We start from the raw sequence: 14,801 nt of genomic DNA, 5'->3' as shown, positions 1-14,801 counted from the left end.
CAGTGTTCACTTTCTTGGAGTCGAGGCGGCCATGCTCAATGCCGAGTCGTGTTCGCGTTTCGCAAAGACCAGCACAGCTCGCCACGCTCGCCATGTCGCTTGTGGCGGCTTTCGGGATTGAGCGTCGGCGGGCTGCGGGGTTGCCGAATTGGCCGGCTCTAGTATCGGCGACGTTTATTACGCCCACCGTAACGTCCTGTGTCGTCTCTTTGACATCTACTCACTCACACCTAAACCATCTTACCATGCTCGCAGGCGCCCTTGGCCTTCGCTCCATCACCGCCGTGACACCGCGCGCGGCTCGCATCGCGTCTGTGCCCCGCACGTACCGCTTCACGGTCTCGAATGGTCGCCGGACATTCTCCGTCGCGGCCGGGGCGGCTGACCGTCCGCTCTCTGGTATCAAGATCGTCGACCTCACTCGTGTGCTCGCTGGTCCCAGTGCTACTATGATGCTGGTGAGGGAAGAGCGTGTAGATTGAGCTGACGGGCAGTCTGACCTCGGTGGTGCGTTGCTTTTCGGCCGTGTAATGTCCGTGTGTGATACTGACCGCTGGCAACAGCCGATGTGATCAAGGTGAGCTCGGCTGCATGTCGTACATCGCCAGCTGTCAAGTGCTTACGCTTCCAGGTCGAGTCTCCCTCTGGTGACGATACCCGCGCATGGCGTCCGCCCTCGGCCAAGCTCAAGGAGGGCCCCGACGTGCCGCGCCCCGACCTTCCTCCCGAGTCGGCCTACTTCATGCAGGCCAACCGCAACAAGCGCTCGTGAGTTGTATACTCTTCCGTGCCAAGGGAAGAGCTAACTCGGCAGGGTGACTCTGAACCTCAAGTCTGAGGAGGGCCAGAAGATTATTCACAAAATGCTCGAGGACGCCGATGTCTTCATGGAGAACTAGTGGGTCCGTCATGTAGTTGCTCTAACCCATTGAGCGTCCCCGGCAAGCTGGCCAAGTTTGGCCTCAGCTACGAGCAGGTCAAGAAGATCAACCCTCGCATCATCTACTGCTCCGTCACTGGTAAGCTTAAATGCCGCGTGGTTTGAAAGCTGACGCACAGGCTACGGATCCACTGGCCCATATGCCTCTGCTCCTGGTTACGATGTCGTGATCGAGGCGGAGGCTGGTCTCATGCACATCACTGGCGAGCGCGGTGGCACTCCCGTCAAGGTTGGTGTGGCCGTCACCGACATCCTGACTGGCCACTACGCCGTGTCGGGTGTCCTCGCCGCCCTCATCCAGCGTGGCAAGACCGGCAAGGGTACGTGGGTCGAGTGCTCCCTCTTTGAGAGCCAGATCGCCTCCCTCGCGAACATTGGCGCCAACTACCTCATTGCCGGCCAGGAGGCGACTCGCTGGGGCACCTCGCACCCTTCCATTGTCCCGTACCAGGTGTTCCCTACCAAGGACTCTTACATCATGCTCTCGGCCGGTAACGACGGCCAGTTTGTCACCCTCTGCTCGCCCGAGGTGCTGAACAAGCCCGAGTGGGCCAAGGACAAGACGTTCTCCACCAACGCGAGCCGTGTGGCCAACCGCGACCTCATGGTCTCCCTCATCACGGACGTCCTTTCTGTGCACACCACTGACGAGTGGGTCGAGCGTCTTACCGGCAAAGGTCTGCCATTTGCGTGAGTACAGCTCCCTTTGCCTGTGTCAGCTGACCATCCAGCCCCATCAACAACATTGCTCAAACCTTTGCCCACCCCCAGGCCAAGGCCCTCGAGGTCGTCGAGGAGGTCGACCACCCGCGCGCTGGCAAGATCAAGCTCGCTGCGGCACCCGTGACGTACAACGGCTCCAAGTACAAGGTGCGTCCTATGTCACCCACAGATCACATGAGGGCGCGTTGGCTGATCTTTCTCCCACAGGCGTACCGCCCGCCTCCGTACCTCGGCGAGCACACGGACGAGGTTCTGGCAGAGTTTGGCTACACAGAGGCGCAGATTGCCGAGTTCCACAAGGCTGGAGCTGTGTAAGAGTATGGTTAAGGGATCGAAGAGCACACATGTTGGTAGGAGTAGCACAACGGGTACAAGGGATAGAGCAGCATATGCACCAGATCGCATTGGAATGACGGAAGGAAGATGGGTGACTGGACTTGACGCGCATCGGAGGGGGGAAGGCGGGCCGTGCACACACACACACACACGCACACACACAATAGCCGTCCTTTCTTCCTTCCTTCCTACATCTCTCACTTCTTCTCTCTTCTCTCTTTCTTTCACACCATCTCGCTCTATAAAACACTCATCCTCTCCGGCAACACTCTTGCATCCGTCTCCACAGGTAAGCTATCGCGCGTGAGTTGAGCCCATCCTTACAAGCAGCTCACTCTTCAGGCCATGTCTGGCTCGTCTCCTACTTTCTTCCCCGACGGTCACTTCAGTTCGGTGCGTCCTGTACAGCTAAAGAGTCCCTGCATATAGCTGACCACTTCGTCCTCCACGCTTCTGCTCTGCCACTTTCTCCATTGCCACCGTCACCGCCACCCACACTGCCGCTTCCTACCGCCCACCCAGAACGCCGAGGTCTCGCCTTCCCCCACCCCCATCCCCGCCACCCCCGAGATGAACCCCTTCGACGCTCGCAGGCGCACCATTGACGAGAGCGAGGGAAACGGCTCCCCTGCCTCGGTACGTCACTGTCAGTATCGCCCCGGCTGACGCTAGGCTGCCGAGAGCGCTGCTTCGTCCCACCTTTCGCCTCTTGCGTCCCCTTTCGCTCCCACCCAGGCAGAGGAAGGTGAGGAAGGCAAGGAAGACAAGGAAGGCAGGCGCGAGCCCCAGGTCGCCACCGAGGCGCCCCGCGGCACCCACGTCCACCCAAATGGCGGCGCCTTCCCCACTGTCCTCCAGGTTTCGGACCTCCACTGGGTAGGTGAGCATTCAAGCCGCACCCGCTGACAAACAGTTCACCGTGGATGCCGAGCTCGTCAGGATCGCGGCTGCTGGCGCAAACGTCCACATCACTGTCAAGGACGTTACCTTCCTCGAGCACAAGTGTAACGGAAAGAGCAAGGGGTGAGTTGAGGACCAGCATCCTTCCTTCATTGACCCACCAGCACGGCTTTCATCAACTGCCACACTCCCGACCGCCTCATGCGCCTCATGAAGTGGTTCGAGACCCAGTACGCTGTTCTTTTGCGGAGGCGCATGACTTACATTCAGCGAGTACCAGGGCAAGCGCGTCACTGTCAACGTTGCGAACAACGTCAACGGCAAGCCCCCCATTCCTCCTCCCACGCACGACAAGGACAGCGGTGGTGCCGTCTATCGCACTTCTGGTGGGTTAGCTTCGTCGGTATGGCGTTAACCGACACACAGACGAGGCTGCTCGCGGTCCCCTTCCCTTCCTGCCTACCAACTCGCACGGCGGCGTCAACTTCAACCGCGTCCCCCTCCACCACCGCCAGCAGATGCAGCAGATGCAGCAGGCGGGTTTCCTCAACCCGGGCGCGACCTTCGCCAAGGGTCCCAAGGGCGCTGCTGCCCACCACACGCCAGCCGCGCAGCACGCCGAGCTTGCTCGTGGCCAGTCGAACTGTGAGTTACTACGGTCGTACCTCCTAGCTGACACACCAGCTGCCAGCCATGCCCAGTACAGTGTCCCTGGTGAGTCGCCTCCTGTGTTCTTTTGTTCAGCTAGGACCGTGCACCGGGGAGCTGACAATGCAGCCGACCACGTCCAGGTGATCAACTGGCACCAGCCGCCCACCCAGACGCAGGGTGAGTTCCACCCTCCTCTCTATGAACTGACATCAGACATTCGCCTCATGAACACGGGCGTGGCCCACGGAATCCGCCTCTGAGCGTCCCAAACACCAAATGTATATATTCAAGAAAGCCCTCAACCACGCACACGAACGGGCCACCACACATGACCATTTTCCCGGACACATGACCCATTTTCCCCGATATCGGATAGCTGTACCCCATAGCCACTCGCGCACTGTGCATGTATATGAATGGACGTCTACGAAACAGTGGTCGTGCTCGATTTTCTGAGGAGGGTTGGGGGTGATGGGGTGTGCATGGTGGCGAATGGCAAGTTGTTTCTTCTTGCTGTTGGCTGCAAAATGGATTGGAATAGCGTTCTTTTTTTGTCCGAATTGCTAGCGATGAAAGTTGCACCTCTGCATAACACTGGGACCACAGGGCCTGGACATTTGATCACAAACACGAGGGCGGCGCATGCAAGAATACCGCCAACCACTCACTAGCAGGGCAAACGCACTGTGTTGCAACGTCCTCTGGCCTACACAATGGCCACATCGCCACCCTTGCCTGTGTCTGGTGGGGTGTCCTCCCTGTCAGTGTCTTCCCCTGACGCAAACGCAGACACCAATTCGTCGTAGCTCTATAGTGGCTGCATAGATTCTGGCCAGTAGGTTCACAGTGGTTCTCGCTCTCCTCTCCATCCACACTGCCACTACTAAATCCGGACTGATGGGTAGAGACTGGCCGCGCACACGCTGGCCCGTGGGCCTCAAGCCGGGGCACCGGAATGTCCCTGCCCCCTCCTCCCCCACTGCACTGTCCTCCTCCCTCCCTCCATTCTCTGCACGGGGGGACCGGAGCGCTCGTGAGCCCCCGCTCGCGCTGAACCCCCGACGTCCATGTCCATGTCCCCTAGCTCGCGGCGCGGCCTAGAACATGTCGACGAAACGCTTGGTGCACGAGTACCACTCAAAGTCAAAGTTGTCCGAGGGGTCGCACCAGCACTTGCCGCGTGCGTGCGCGTCGCCCTGGGGACAGTGCTGGAAGGGTTCGTGCTTGTATCCAATGTCGTCAAACCAGTGGATCTGCTCCTTGGGCGCGAGGAGGGCGACACCGATCGAGTGGACGGGTGCGTCTCCCCAGCGCTCATAGTAGAAGCCGCCCTTCTTGTCCAAAAAGTCAAAGTAGGCCTCGTACGCCTCGCCACGCCAAAAGTTGAGGTCTCCAATCTCAAAGTTGGACCAGAAGTGGCACTTGTTGTACGTGTCGCCGCCGTCGTCCGAGATGAACTGCATGGCGTTGTCCTTGGGGATGTACTCGGGGTGGGCCGCGGCAAACTCCTTGGTGGCGTCCCAAAGCGTGGGGATGGTGTCAATGTACTCGTACAGCGAGAGGGTGAAGCCGTAGACCTTGTTCTGGTCCTGCATGAGGAGGAAGGGGTCGTAGTTGATGTCGCAGAAGAAGCGGACGTTGGGCTCCACACGCCAGTAGTAGTCGTACTCGGCGAGGAGAGGGTGCTTGAAGAAGAACTAGGAGAGAGTCAGCTGGGACACCAATACCGCCGAAGCTGAAGCACAACTCACGCCCGAGTTGAAGCGGCACATGTTACGGTAAGGGACCGAGTGGCCGTAAATGATCTTCTTGCGGATCATCTCCTCACGCGACTTGCGGGCCTTGTCCTCGTCAATCCAGTCGGGCTGGTGCCAGTGCTCAGCAGGGATCTTGCCATACTTGCAGGTAGCACTGGTGAGGGCCTGGGTGTAGCGCTTGAACTCGTCGGTAAAGTCGTCGTCGTTGAGGAAGACCCAGTCGTACTGAGCCCAGTTGTTGAAGCGGTCCTCCATCTGCTTCATCGAGAAGAGGAGCTCGCCGAGGTCCGAGTTACGCGCGAGCACGACAAACGTCGCCTTGGCACGGCGACGCTCGCTCAGCTTCTTGCTGCCGACCTTGGCCATGGCGCGCAGGTCCTCGGCGGACGGCTGGCCGGGGGTGTACGTTCCATCAGGGACGTGCGAGCCCGACCACTGGCCCTCCTCGGTCGTCCAGCTCGACGGCAGGAAGCCAAAGCCCGAGGGCGAGGTGTGCGACCGGTACGTCGGGTGGATCGAGAGGACGAGGTGGAGGAAGAACTGGGAGAGAGGGAGAGGGTCAGCAACGAACGGACAGAGGCGAGGCCAGGCGAGGCGAGGCATCACGGAGCGGTGGCACTCCGGTGCAAGTCGAGCAGACACGCAGCCGCACACAGCAACACCACTGCCAGAGATCCGCAGACACCACAGGCTCCAGACGGCCCGTCGTCTCCGGTCCTTTAACAATGTGCCAAGGCTGTGGCGCAGTTGGTGCACACCTGGGTGGAAGCATGGCGCGGTCGCGGCACATCTCCACGCCGCAGTAGTGCCTCTGCGAGACGACTGCGCGGGCGCGGGCGCCGCGAATAGCTCCAGCGGCCCGATTTTGGATTGATGCCAGCGAGGCTTCGCTTTGCAGAGAACGTGGACACGAGACTCACGAGAACGCCAACGGCGCCGCCGATATACCTCCATCGTGGCACGACCATCGTGGAGGGGCGGTGAGGTGGGGAGAAGGGAGGAGGGGGAGGGGATGGAGCTTTTGGAATAAAGCAATCTGGACTGGGTGTCAGCTACAGTTGGCGACGAGACTGCAGTGGCCGCGAGGGTGTAGAAGAGAAAATGAAAGGCGAACGCGACGTCCGGTACTCGCAGTTGCACGAAAAGTGAACCACAGACGAGATGTGGAGCGAGAAGGGTGCTCAAACAGTGGACTGAGAGGCCGCAAGACAATATCCTTGCTCCAAATAAACTGCCGGCGGGATCCACACGCCTGGAAGAATGTTACGACTCTCAAGTTGTCCAGTCCACCGTGGCAGGTGAGATGATGCTGGGAGGGTACCGTAGGAGTTGTGCGTGGTTGGACGGTGGATAGAGATTGCGCAGGTAACACGTACCAGTGGTGTTTTCGTTTCAGCGCACTACAATGGCAAGGAACCGCGACACGCGACAGTCGCTAGTGCGCAGCTAGCGAGCGGGCGACGAGTGGCGAGGGCCCGAAGGGGGTGGTGGTGGTGAGAGTGAGGATGGTATGCAGCGGCGAGGACCTGCTTCGCCGACAAAGAGATGAGGGAGGGAAAATATGAGATGCGAATATACAGCGGTCTAGTTGCACACACACCACGCTGGCACCGCTGTGTGTCTCACCCACCCACCAACCGGCCGACCTGCGACTGCGCGCGTCACTACTAGTGTGACGGTTTCCGCTGCTGCGACTGAGCAGTTTGAGTCCGCCTGTCGCTCCAGATCTCTCTCTGTCTGCACTTCAAGTCGGTGTACCCCATATGCGCAGCACCCTGACACCCGTTGCGCTTAAATGCTTGGGTCTGCAGGCTTTAACGAGCTTTGGCTGCATTGTGCATGCCTACCGGGTGGCAGAAATAACAAGGATGACGCCTAATGCAGTTGCACGCCTTTAAACAACAGGCCTGCAGAAAGAAATAGTTCTCCCACGGTGCGTTCATGTGCACCCTTGTATGGACTCTCCCACGGTAGGCCCCGACTTCCCCGCTCGTCGAGCAGCGGATTCCCATGCTGCCAGGTCCGTCGGCCAGGTCCCAACAACAACAACACATCCTCCGAGACCCCAAGCGGCAAGCGGCCCTGTCACGCATCCCCCTTGGCCGGTGCCGTACTCTGTACCTCCTTCGGTCCACCGTCCGTAGTACTCGTCAGTTGGTGGCACTTATCTCAATCTCTCTTGTTGTTGTTGTTGTTGTTGTTGTTTGCTGTTGTTGTTGTTGTTGTCGTCGCCGCCGCCGCCACGTTCCGAGAGTCGAGGCCCACACAACACAAGCCTCACTCGCCGCTCTGCCGGTGTTTGCAGGACGGCGGTAGGAACAACAACACCACGCTAAACATTCAGTACTCTAGCGAGCTAGTGCTGTGTGCTCTATGTGTACGTGTGTACCGTAATCTTTGCAGCCCGTGTTGGAAAACAAACGAGACACAAACAAACCGTATCCGCGGTACGCCCGGAATTGACCTGGCGGCAGCGGCATCGGGGACTGGCCGGACTGGGGGGGGGACCTGGCGGTTTGCTGGCGTCATGCGACGTCCACGCCGCCTACGGGCGTGAGTGAGACAAGGTTCAGCCGCAGAAGAGGAGAGAAGAAACCGCAACACAGCGAGGTCCTCGTGTTTGGGGGGGTCCCGAGGAACGACGAGGCAGTGCGTCGTCGTTGAGAATTGAGAGCACGACTTGACATGTGTCTTGTGCGCGGCCGTCCATGGCGACCCTGTGGCCTGTGGCCGCAAGCTGGCTCGCAACAGCGCACGTGATGGTTACAGCAGCAGCAACGGAGTGAGTTACGAGAGAGCAGGAAGGGGGCGTGTGTATGGAGATGACAACAAGCAACAAGGGCCAAAAGTGTTGGTATGCGTCGCCCACCGCCCCAGGTTTCGGTTTTCTCCGCTCGCTCGGCGCTGGGCGCTGGGCGGTCGGCAAAAGCGCGTCGCGTGCCGGGACAACAAGGAGATCGAAGACGTGCGTTTTGGGTGCGTGCGTCCTGTTTATCCTGTTTTTTTTTTCTCTTCCACCGCAACAGCGCCAGGCGATTGAGTAGGACGCGACAGATCCCAGTTGCTCCGAGGCTGGCGTCAATACACGGTGTAGAATGTGAATGGGGTGGCGGTGTGGGAACGGGCGCGACTGCTTTTTTCACGCGACCCCGGGTTTGTGTGTTGTTGTGTTGTCTTTTGTTGTCTTGCTTTTGCCGGGCCTATTTGCATATCCCGCTGGCCGCTGGCCGCTTAGTTGCAGCTGGAGATCCTTCGATCCTTTTCACTAGCGCGCGTTGTGAGTGCGGGATTTGAACACGATCCTGGCATTTACGGTTGCGGCATCGCGCGCCGCACTGGGTCGGAAAGCCCTTTGGATGCCTGAAGCGCGAGATGCGTGTCACCAGAGCTGCAGAGATCCCAGAGGGCCAGAGACTAAAAGTGGCGTTTCATCGCGGGCCGCGAGTGTGTGGCCGGGGATCCGGGGGGGGGGACGCGTCGTGGGTGCCCAGGGTGGTGTTTTGGTAGAGCGCGCGTGCAAGGCAAACAGGCAAAGGCAGTGCTCTGCGGGCGGGCGAATGTCGCGCTCGAGCAGTTCTGCGCGTGGTGCATGGATCTCCTTTTTCTTCGCTCGATGGCTGTCGCCCGTCTGTCGCCCGTCTGTCGCATGCAGCATGCATTTCGCTCAGCCACAACCCCGTATGGGCGATCATTCCATCGTACCAGCGGATCAGCGGTTGCACCACAGCAGCAAGAGAGATCGAGATGGTTTGCGTGTGTTGCGGATTGCACGGACACAACAAACACATGCTGCAGAATGACGTCGACACGCTAGAAGCAAAGGGCAAGAGGGTGAGAGGGTGAGAGGAAGGAACGCGGCCTGGCCCGCCTGTGTGTCGCCTGTGTTTTGCCTTTTTCTCTCTCTCTTTCTTTGCTGCAGCGCGGCAACCGCGCGGAGGCAACGACGACCACGACCAAAAGGCTGCGAGAGAGGTGGGGCAGAGAGAGAGAGGCTGCGTGATCCGTGACCTTTTTTGCCTCAGGAGGGACCCGGGGGGGGGGCCAGGTGCACGGCCAGCTCCTGAAGTCGAATGGACCAAAATGGGATGCACGATGCTGGGGCGAGGTGCCGGCGCGCGTCGTGCGCGCCTGCTTTTTGGGCCACCGAGAGGCACCAGGTCGTTGCAGGCCGGGTCTGCAAAGAGGGGGCCAGGAGAGTGGGGAGGGGGGGCATGCCGAGAGAGCCAACGAGAGACCACCAGAAGGGGGGGTCTGGGCCAGGAGAAGCGCTGCAGTAAGGCAGGTGCGCCGGCGCGTGGTTTTGTGGGTGGTGGGGTGGGTTGCTCGTTGTTTGATGCATGGCGCGCGCCCGCGCGTGCCGGCTGGCGGGGAGTGTGTGTGTGTGTTCCTGTTAGTATGGTGTTAGCACCAACACGAACGGCCCCTCGTCTCTCTTGCTTTGCTCGGGTGCCCCGGCTGTATATCCGCTGGACCCAACACGTATTGTGTTAAGCCTTTTGATCCTTTGACAGCATAACCAGTCTGTCCCGCACTTGTTTACCCCTGGCGACAAGCAGCAGCAGCAGCAACGTCGAGACAACACAACAAACCCACCACATCCACGAGACACTCCCCCCCCCCCCGTCTCGCCCTAAACACCAGTGTTTTCCCTCCCCTTCCCTCGTCCTGCTCCGACGCCACCCCAAACGCCCACAACTCAAACCGCGACACCTCTCCCCCTCTCCGTCCGCCGCCCGGGGCCAAAGCGCGCAACCCAACCAACCCCTCCCCCCACCCACCCACACCCACCCACCTACCCACTCTCACACACTCTCGTCGTTGGTTGCGACTGCTTCAATCCTCCTTTCTATTCATCCCTTTCCTTCATCCTTTACCTTTTCTGCCGTCCTCCTTTCGCTCCCTCCTCCCCCCCGTCTCTCTCTCTCTCTTTCTCTATTATCCGTCTCTTGATCTCTTGTCAACGTCCGACCATCTCCACACTCGTTTGAATTCTCCCCACACTCGTTTTCCACAACCCAAACACCACCCACACACCCCACCACACACCACTTTGCTTCTCGCGCCGCCTCGGATTATCAACCCTATCTTCCCCCCAACAGAGTTGCCATCCTTGACCCCCCACCGCGAACCAACAACAACAACTTTCACCTCCCCCATCGCACCACCACGCAACTACGACTCGCGCCCACGCATTCTTCAGGCAGCGCCAGTCCCCCATATCTATACATCTTTAGTTTCCCCTCCTCTTTCCCCTAGTACACCGTCGGTCGCGAGGTAAGTGTCGTTCCGCTAGCTCCACATAGACACAACAAAGGCGCCCCGAGGAACCAGTAGACGGTTGTTCGCGGTCGCGCCTTGCCCGGTCCATCCGTCCACCCCCGGCGCACCACTGCTTCTTTCTTCTTCCCCATTCCCCATCCACATCCAATATCTCCCTCCTCAATCGCCGCCGCCCGGGTGCACTACGGCATTCGCTTCCCTTACCCCGCCATTGCTCGATCCTTGTTCATTTTCCTTGACGTGTTCCCTTTATTGACCAGACGCCCAGACCTCCGACCTCCGCCTCCGCCGCCGCCGCCCCTCCGCACCATGCCGCGCATCCCCTCGCGCGAGGAGCCGTACCACAGTGTCGCCAAGTGCAATAGGCACTGGAAGACGAAGCGCGAGTTTGTGACCAAGGCCGCCAACAAGGCCTCTCACGTCGACGGCAGTCACTACCTGCTCGTCTGCGTTACGCCCAAAGGAAACATTGAAGTGCACGCCAGCGAACACTTTTACGACGACACCAACCAGGGCCGTTCCGACGGTGTTGTCAACTGGGACGTGCTGCGGAAACGCGCCGCTACCATCCAGGCAAAGAACGAGGAGCGCTGGACAGAGGTTGAGCGCCAGGAGAAGCGCTTTGGTGTCGAGGGCGAAGGTGACGATGACGAAGAGGGCGACGACGACGAGGGTGATGTGTCCGTGTCCGACGTGACCCTCGACGGCACTCTTACCGTCACGGCTGCCGGTCCTGGCCAGCTCATGTCGACCTTTTCTGCCGCCAAGGCATCACCCGCACGTCCCATCGGCTCTGTCATTGTCACTCCCGACTCGCTCGAGAAGGAGTACTGCCAGCGTTTCGCCGCTCTCGGCCAGAGCGTGTGTGCCAACATTCTCAAGGCTTGGATCAAGGTTGTCGAGCCCAAGAAGCAGACCAAGTTCCCATACAAGGACAAGAAGGGCAACGAGGGCCGCCCCCCACCCTGGTGGCCGAGGGGCATGCGCCACATTGAGCCCGACCACCTGCACAAGGATGAGCGTCCGCGTCTTCTTGCGTCAATCATCCAGCAAGCTTCAGCCCCGCGCGCCGAGGGCTCGCCAATCTCCACGGCCCCGGACGCCCGCGAGCTCACCATTTCGCGTCTTCACTTTGCCACCGCCGAGATTGGTTCGTCTATTCCTCCCCGCCAGCACTACGAGCTCCGCCAGATCTACCTCATCGCCAAGGAGGTCCGCAAGGCCAACGAGGACCGTCTCCGCGGCCGCGCTGGCTCGGTTACGCGTGAGAGTCCCGATGGCAGCTGGAGCGAGATCACCGTGGATATCTACGAGAAGCCTGCCCCCTCTGCCGGTGGCAAGCGCTCGTACGACGCGGCCGAGTATGACCCCAGCCGTTTGATGACCGACAACAAGGAAAACGTCGAGTATGACCGCCCACTCAAGCGCGGCAAGATGGACGTTCACCACATGCAGCAGCACGCCCTCACCCCACTCGCGTCGCACCAGAACGTCTACTCTGCGGTTCACTACAACGTCGAGCCCCACACGCCACACTCCACTGCCAGCTACGCCGGATGGCCCACTAGCATTACCCCCATTTCTGTCCCCTCTACCGCCGCTGCCGCCACCCAGTCTGCTCCTGCCTCGGCGGCTCCCCTCCCCAGTACCAGCCAGCAGCAGCAGCAGTACTACCGCCAGTTTGTCGACCAGTATCAATCGACCAGCGCGTCGACCCCAGCATCGGCGCAGGCATATGCCCATGGCCAGTACCAGCAGCACAGCCAGTACCAGCAGCAGCCACAAGCCCAGCAGCAGCAGCAGCAGCAGAGCTACGGGTACCAGCAGGCCGTCTACTCGGGTTACTCAGGATACCAGGCCACGACCGGTTCGACGGCGACGGGCGCGACAACACCGGCCGCGACCACCGCGCCCACGCCGCAGTACCACAGCTACTACGACAATGGCCAGACCTTTGTCGGCGACCTCGGATTGAGCGCGTAAATCGACCTCGCCGCCTTGTTTCCTGCCCACCGCCCTTGTGTTTTACGACCTTTCTGCATATGACAGCATTATGGCGCCGTCCACCGTCGCGCTTCATACCCCCAATTCTCTTGCCCCTTTCTCTCTCTCTCCCCCTCTCCCCCTCCGGCGTTCTATTTCTTTCTCTATCTCGCGCCCCTCTCTCGGCGACGGGCCAGCGGGCCAGCCCCGCCGTGCCGCGTCCACACTTTTCCACCCCCCGTCCTCTGGCCGATACTCCGGCCCGCCTGGGGCGGGCCACTTTGGGCTCCAGTATAGGACCCGTGCATTGATTGTACCACTTAGTAAAGGATGAATTTCGTGAAAATAGTATACAAAACCACCCGCCCAGCAGCACGAAGCGACTGCCACTCCACAGTGGATGGATCCCGTCCGCGCCGCCACAGTCACGCTCGCGCTCACGCTCACGCCCAGCTGGCCAAGAGCTTTTACTGAAACACCACGAGAGCGCGGTGCTGTGACTGACCGGCGGCCGGGCACGCTCCGTCTAGAGCCATGCGCGTACCCCGCCGACAGTCCTCACGTCGGACGATTACACACGGCCGGTGGCGAGAGAATCGACCCAACGGCTCGAGCGTGAACCGTCAAACAAACCGAGAGTAGTGGCGGTCGCTGGATCCTACTGTCCCTGCTTGGCCTTGGGGCTTGGCTCTCCTGATCGCCTCTTGGAAAACGTGTGCAAACGAGGTCGAGGCCGAGGACGAGGTCGAGGACGTGCACGCGCAGCCGGCCGCCCGCCGTCCGCCGTCGTCTCGCACCCATCCGCCCCCCGGCCCGGCTGGACTTTGCGGAGCAGCTGCTTCAGCTGGAGGAACAGGCGGGGGGCAAGCGGCGTTCACGGCTCTCCTTTTGCAGGGTGCGCGCGCAAGACCTCTGGCCTGTGGTCGCCGCACTGCAGGGGGGAGGGGGAGGAGGGGGAAAGGGGTGGGTTAGCAATCGCTGCTACTGCTCCTAGTGCCGCAATCACATGTCGCATAGTGCAGAGTCGTAGACGTTGGCGTGAGGGTAGAGCAAGAGGGCCGAGAGGGTTGGGGTGCGCCAGAACGCGCCTATCTATCGCCGGGTCGCCGGGTCGCCCGGCCCGCGCCGGTATACCCTTTGTCGTCTGCTCACGGCTCTTACATCTGGTGGCACATCCACTTGTCCCACTTCATTCGCCGCAGCTACGCGCGAGCGATCGCGGCGAGCGCATGAAGCACACCCCCTCTCTCCCACCCTCTCGCGGGGGTCGTTGCACCTCGCCAAGCTGCAGGAAACAACCGATACAGAGACACAGCGTGCGCATGGGGTCTCACTTGGCCAGGAGACTGGGACGCAAAAAGTGTGCCCCGCAGTCGGCTCCATGTGCTCCCCCCTGTCACCCTTTGCTCTGCAGGGATTCCTGTCGGCCATACCGCCGCCCAAGAAGGGCGCCGTCGGCGTGTCGGCGACAGTTCCGTTTTCCGCTACGTTCTCGGGATGCATCAGAGTCGTTTGGCCGAGGCTGGACTGACGGGTGTGGAGGCGGTGGAGACGGTGGTGTTATCCGATTTGGCGAGGGAGAGAAGAGAAATCAGCCGCGATGATCAACCCGGTAAATCAACCCGTTCGTCCGTCCGAGTCCCACATGTACATCTCAACAAGCGTCGCAGGTAGTGTTGAGCATTGCTCGTCTACCTGACAAATCTACCGGTGGGTCGCTCGTGAGGGAGCGGAGAGGGGTTGGAAGGTAAGTATGGCAGATTGAGTGCCATTCTGGACCATGGATATGCCGATGCTGTCCCACAAGACTGTGCGCCAGAGTGAGCTGGTTGGCGGATACCTTCTGGACCCACGAGGCCTGCGCTCCTGCTCACAAGGGTCCCCACGACGCGAGGCATCAGTCGCCCAGATCGAGGAGGAGGACTGCAATACACTACCCTCGGCGCGATCATGGACAAGACCCAGCGCCAAACGTACGACGCCTGCCATCCCCGATTCCAGCGCATACAAAAGCCACAGCAACGGGACGTGTGGCTTCATGACATGTCCAGGTGCGGTGGTTCCAGCTGGCCAGCGGTGTCCGTCAGTTGAGAAGGTGCATAGCGAACATGACCACGACGCTCGTCAGTAAGACCGTCTGGTGGAATTCTGGAACTGCCAGGCCCCCCTCGTGGCGTTTGTCGTCGTCCGGTGAGCATACATCCCTTCGTGGTGACATTGCTCTCCACTGT

At 60.4% G+C, this 14,801-nt stretch overlaps 4 protein-coding genes across 4 annotated transcripts; 3 read left to right on the top strand and 1 right to left on the bottom strand.

The window, feature by feature from the left end:
- Positions 1–245: 245 nt before the first annotated feature.
- EHS24_009001 (uncharacterized protein) lies at positions 246–1,978 on the top strand (the record flags this gene model as incomplete). Its single annotated transcript, XM_028624298.1, has 8 exons — positions 246–441; positions 564–577; positions 632–768; positions 815–898; positions 934–1,019; positions 1,060–1,630; positions 1,672–1,810; positions 1,871–1,978. The coding sequence occupies 8 exons, from the start codon at positions 246–248 to the stop codon at positions 1,976–1,978; spliced, it is 1,335 nt and encodes a 444-aa protein (XP_028475370.1).
- Positions 1,979–2,344: 366 nt separating this feature from the next.
- Positions 2,345–3,810, top strand: EHS24_009000 (uncharacterized protein; the record flags this gene model as incomplete). The annotated part of the gene is made up of 9 exons (XM_028624297.1): positions 2,345–2,392; positions 2,522–2,635; positions 2,672–2,875; positions 2,913–3,022; positions 3,064–3,129; positions 3,170–3,285; positions 3,326–3,544; positions 3,584–3,613; positions 3,677–3,810. The coding sequence occupies 9 exons, from the start codon at positions 2,345–2,347 to the stop codon at positions 3,808–3,810; spliced, it is 1,041 nt and encodes a 346-aa protein (XP_028475369.1).
- Positions 3,811–4,647: 837 nt separating this feature from the next.
- KRE2_2 (alpha 1,2-mannosyltransferase 2.4.1) lies at positions 4,648–6,275 on the bottom strand (the record flags this gene model as incomplete). The annotated part of the gene is made up of 3 exons (XM_028624296.1): positions 4,648–5,247; positions 5,302–5,847; positions 6,228–6,275. 3 exons carry the CDS (start codon positions 6,273–6,275, stop codon positions 4,648–4,650), a joined length of 1,194 nt encoding a protein of 397 aa, XP_028475368.1.
- A 4,621-nt stretch (positions 6,276–10,896) lies between these two features.
- On the top strand, positions 10,897–12,570 carry EHS24_008998 (uncharacterized protein; the record flags this gene model as incomplete). Its single annotated transcript, XM_028624295.1, has 1 exon — positions 10,897–12,570. One exon carries the CDS (start codon positions 10,897–10,899, stop codon positions 12,568–12,570), a length of 1,674 nt encoding a protein of 557 aa, XP_028475367.1.
- Positions 12,571–14,801: the final 2,231 nt, after the last annotated feature.

This window comes from Apiotrichum porosum (genome assembly GCF_003942205.1).
Source record: "Apiotrichum porosum strain DSM 27194 chromosome Unknown scaffold_8, whole genome shotgun sequence".
Taxonomy (NCBI): Eukaryota; Fungi; Basidiomycota; class Tremellomycetes; order Trichosporonales; family Trichosporonaceae; genus Apiotrichum; species Apiotrichum porosum.
This window is presented reverse-complemented; position numbering and strand designations above follow the sequence as displayed.